This window comes from Lactuca serriola, chromosome 1 (assembly GCF_051521515.1).
Source record: "Lactuca serriola cultivar US96UC23 chromosome 1, Lser_US96UC23_V15, whole genome shotgun sequence".
In the NCBI taxonomy this organism is placed as follows: Eukaryota; Viridiplantae; Streptophyta; class Magnoliopsida; order Asterales; family Asteraceae; genus Lactuca; species Lactuca serriola.
Genome location: NC_136408.1, coordinates 108,519,970 through 108,524,318, shown reverse-complemented (window position 1 = coordinate 108,524,318; position 4,349 = coordinate 108,519,970). Strand labels below are relative to the sequence as shown.

The 4,349-nt window shown below is 40.7% G+C and overlaps 1 protein-coding gene across 1 annotated transcript; it reads left to right on the top strand.

The window, feature by feature from the left end:
• The first annotated feature begins 2,279 nt into the window (after positions 1-2,279).
• On the top strand, positions 2,280-3,992 carry LOC145097146 (uncharacterized). Its single transcript, XM_079034664.1, has one exon. It carries the CDS (start codon positions 2,810-2,812, stop codon positions 3,830-3,832), a length of 1,023 nt encoding a protein of 340 aa, XP_078890790.1. The 5' UTR covers positions 2,280-2,809; the 3' UTR covers positions 3,833-3,992.
• Positions 3,993-4,349: the final 357 nt, after the last annotated feature.

Genomic DNA, 4,349 nt, shown 5'->3' with positions numbered 1-4,349 from the left:
TCCTAGTTGTGAAAGTATAATAGTAATTTTAGATTAAATCTATAATAAAATAAAACCATAGGGATCAACAATGTAAAATTTAGAAACCATATGAATCATAATTGTAAAAAAAAATTAACATGCCTAAAGTTGTGACATTTAGTAAACCATATGGACCTTTATGTAATTTTGTCAAAAAATTACATAAAACACCCTTCCTTATAACAAATTTTCTTAATTGAGGTCCTACACATAAAATAAATTGTAAAAATGGTCATCGTAATTTGTAGAATAGGGCATTATGCATATTTTTTTTGACAATAATGCAAAAATGGTCCCTGTGGTTGTCAAAATTTTGTAGTTTTGGTTCAAAACGAAATGTTGGTGCACCACTGGTCCAATTTTAGATACCTTTTGTGATATTGATCCTTAGAGTTGGCATTTTTGTGTATTTTTAGTCCTGACCCAACCTGAAATGATGAATATGCCCTTTAATAATTCTTTTTTATTTATTTTTAACTTTTTATTACTATTTTCATTAAAAAAAGAAAAAGAAAATAACACCACACACACACACACTCACACACACACACACACACACACACACACTCTCTCTCTCTCTCTCTCTCTCTCTCTCTCTCTCTCTTTCTCTCTTATCTTACTTCATACAACATTACAACCTACTCCCCAAGTTCTTGATTCATCGACGATCAATGACTACCGACCCTCCTCCGCCTTGCTCCGGTCACACACCACTACTTCCTACTACCCAACACCACCTACTGTCGCCACTATTTTGGTCGACCAAACACAACCCTGAACATCTCTACCACCATCCACCGTTGCTACTGTTTCTCTTCTTCGTCAATCACCATTGGACTGGAAAGACGGAAGTAACGGAACAACTGTGCAACCACCATTCGCCGACACTGATGTGGTGGGCAGTCCCCACCCTCACCAATGTCACCCCTCACATACCTCACCTCCTCCGTTCGATCACCATTGCTGAAAGCCCTTCCCTTCACGACTGTTGCTACTTACATTGCTCCCTCGGATCTGCCTTCTGTCCATCCACTTTGTAGATCACTGCTTAAGCATCTTGTTTGTTAACATCTTGTTTATGATTCCGATTCCAAGAACTGATTGACCCCGTTTCGGATTTCCCCAAATCCATATAGACCCATCGATTCTTGTTTGTGATTTCGATTCCAAGAAGAAGATGGCGAAATCGATGGTGTTCATATGGGAGTGGTTTTGGTTGGGTTTTGGTCGAAATCAACGGAGAAAACAAATGGGATTGGTTTTTGGTGGTGATTTTCAGTCGAGAGTAAGGGGTATAAGTTGGTGGTCGGACTTTCATCAACAGTGACAAAACAAGAATGTGAAGATGGTGGTGGTAGGTGAAGATGTCAGCTCCACTACTTTCGTCTTCCTGTTCCGACGGGTTCGTCTAGAGAGAAGGGGGGGGGAAAGCGTTGTGGTTGGTGGGTTGATTAGCGATGGCAAGAGGGTAAATGGGTGGTAGCAGCGATGATGTTTCGGTGCTCCCTGGTGGTTTTCCGGTGGCACAACTCTAAGACCGGAGGAAGGTAATTGATGGTGATGTTTTGAGGGTATTGGGGTGGAAGTTTATCCCACGAAAAAGGGAGCAAGGCAGATGGGAGGAGGTGTTTGGGTGGGTTTTCTTGTCCAAAACAATGGTTAAGAGATGGTAGAGTTGTGGTGGATGGGTTAAAAAAAAAGAGAGAGTTACTTCACTTTCTCGTGTATAACCACAGTTGACTAGGAAAAAAAGGATTCACCAGTCTTTCTTCATCTAACAAGTTGATGAGAGAGAGAGAGAGAGAGAGAGAGAGAGAGAGAGAGAGAGAGAGAGAGATTTCTCAATTTTAAATAATAAATAACATTTGAATAACTATAAAAAAATAAAAATAAATATAAGGGTATAATAGTCTTTTTATTTTGATAGGGACCAAAAACAATAGAAAGAACCAATTTTGGATCAGTGATGCACCAACATTTTATTTTGGACAGAAAAACACAGAATTTTGCAAACCACAGAGACCATTTTTGCAATTTTGTCATTTTTTCATAGAAATAGTCAACTTGCTAAAAAAAATTATAAAAATATTCTTGCATAATATAAAATTTACATATTACACTTCCTATAAAATAAGGGTAATATCACCATAATTTACTACGAAATTTATTGTTTTATATAAATTTTGCACACACCGATTAAAAATAATAAATATATCATGTTAAATAGCTTAAAAACATACAAAAAATTGAACCATTAGTGTGCCTTTTCCATTTGCTATTGTCGCACATTAAAAGGATGTTGCGTTTTGGTTAAGAAAACTTTAATCGGAATAGTTCTTGATCCTCCTCCATCGCCACATGGTTTGTCTCCGATGTCAGCCATTTTCAGTAATTACAGCTCCTTTTTGGCTAAACATTTAATCTCGATAAGGACAAAGAAAACGACCCCCCAAAAAGAGGTCCGCCCGCCGCCCAACTTCCGGCGGCTCAGCCGGTGCAGCAATAAAGTCTTCCGGTGGCGTCACCTCAGCTTTTGTATTTACTCATATCGCGCACTTTAAGCACGGCGCAGGTTAGCCTCCCCCACCACCCCACCGTTAGATCCCCAGGTCAGCCGCATGCCTCTCTCTCCCCCACCCCCACTCCACCCTACCTTTATCATCTCCAACCTAACCCCAACATTTCATTATGCCTCCCCTCACCACCTCCGACCACCGACCACCTCTCTCCTCCTCCGATTTCTGACTCCTGAATTGGGTCTTACTCTTTCAGCATCGTCTCTATCGCCATGGCCAGCTCCAACTCACCTTCTTCCTCTCACGAACAGACAAATCCACTCGCCGCCAAACCACCGGCGGCATCTCGCCGACTACCTCCTCCCTGCTGGTCCCACGATGAGACGGTGGCGTTGATCGATGCGTATCGTGGTAAGTGGTACTCTCTTCAGCGAGGTAACCTCCGTGCTCCCCACTGGCAAGAGGTCGCCGATGGTGTCGCTGTCCGGTGCCCGTTGAGCGACCCGCCGAAAACCTCGATTCAGTGTCGTCATAAGATGGAGAAGCTCAGAAAACGTTATCGTGCTGAGATCCAACGAATCGCGAATACACCAAGGGGACACCGGTATCCGTCGTCGTGGGTTCACTTTAAACAAATGGATGCGATGGAGTTAGGTCTTTCTTCTTCAGATCCATCTGTAGATCCGATCAATCAAGAGGAAGATGAAGTAGATGAAGGAGGAGATGAAGAGAATGAAGACGAATTGTTCTTGTATCCTAAAAGAATCAAACAAGCAGTCACTCTCCCTCTCAATCGACGGTATCAGGGTTTAGTCGGTAACGGTGTTACTGCCGGAAAGAGAAACGGGAACGGCGTTCGGATCAGAATCCCAAATATCGCCGCCGTTACTCCGCCTAATACATCCTTTGATGACTACCCACCGCCGGTGAACCCACATTACAGGCCAGGTAAGCGATCGAGAGATGGGTTTGTGAAGGAAGCTTTTGGAGGTGAGATGAACAGAAAACATGGTGGTGGTGGGGGGATGAAGATGAGAAACGACATGGAGAACGATGAGAGTCATCTGATGGATGGAATGGTGGCAGCGATTCAGAAGTTAGGAGATGGGTTTTTGAAGATAGAGATGATGAAGATGGACATGGCAAGAGAGCTTGAATCCATGCGAATGAAAATGGAGATGAAAAGAACTGAAATGATCCTGGAATCACAGCAGAAGCTTGTGGATTCATTTGCAAAAACAGTTATGGAGAAGAAGAACAAGAAGATTAAAAGAATGGGTACACCGGAATTGTGAACAAGAGCTTCAAGGTATCATTAACATGTATTTTCATGGAAGTTAGGCTTTAAATTGGTAGTCTTTTTGTTAATAGTTTGGTCAAATTTGGAACCTTGATGTTTCTTGTGATGTGGATATTGTAGAGCTCTTTTGTTAACAAATTACTTGTTTCATCTTTTATTCTCTCCAATTACGTTACTTGCAAATTTTGAATAGTTCTAGTATACATAATACATGATACATATGATTGGATCAATATTTAGCAATGGGTAAATGTTTGATTTTTAAGCCCTCACTCAAATATTGACATTGTACTTTGTTTAATGTTGTGAATTGAGGTATAGAAATTGGCATTTTTTTGTGGTATGCCAAAAATTAATGTAATTTTTAGGAACAAGGGAAGATATATATTTGCTCTTGCCTCTTGATGTCGTGCAATATATATTTTGTTCATGGAAAATCACCATTTAGAAAAAAAAAATAAAAAAAAGCTTGTCTAGTTATCTCCAATAATTGTTATAAGTGTTTCAAGGTC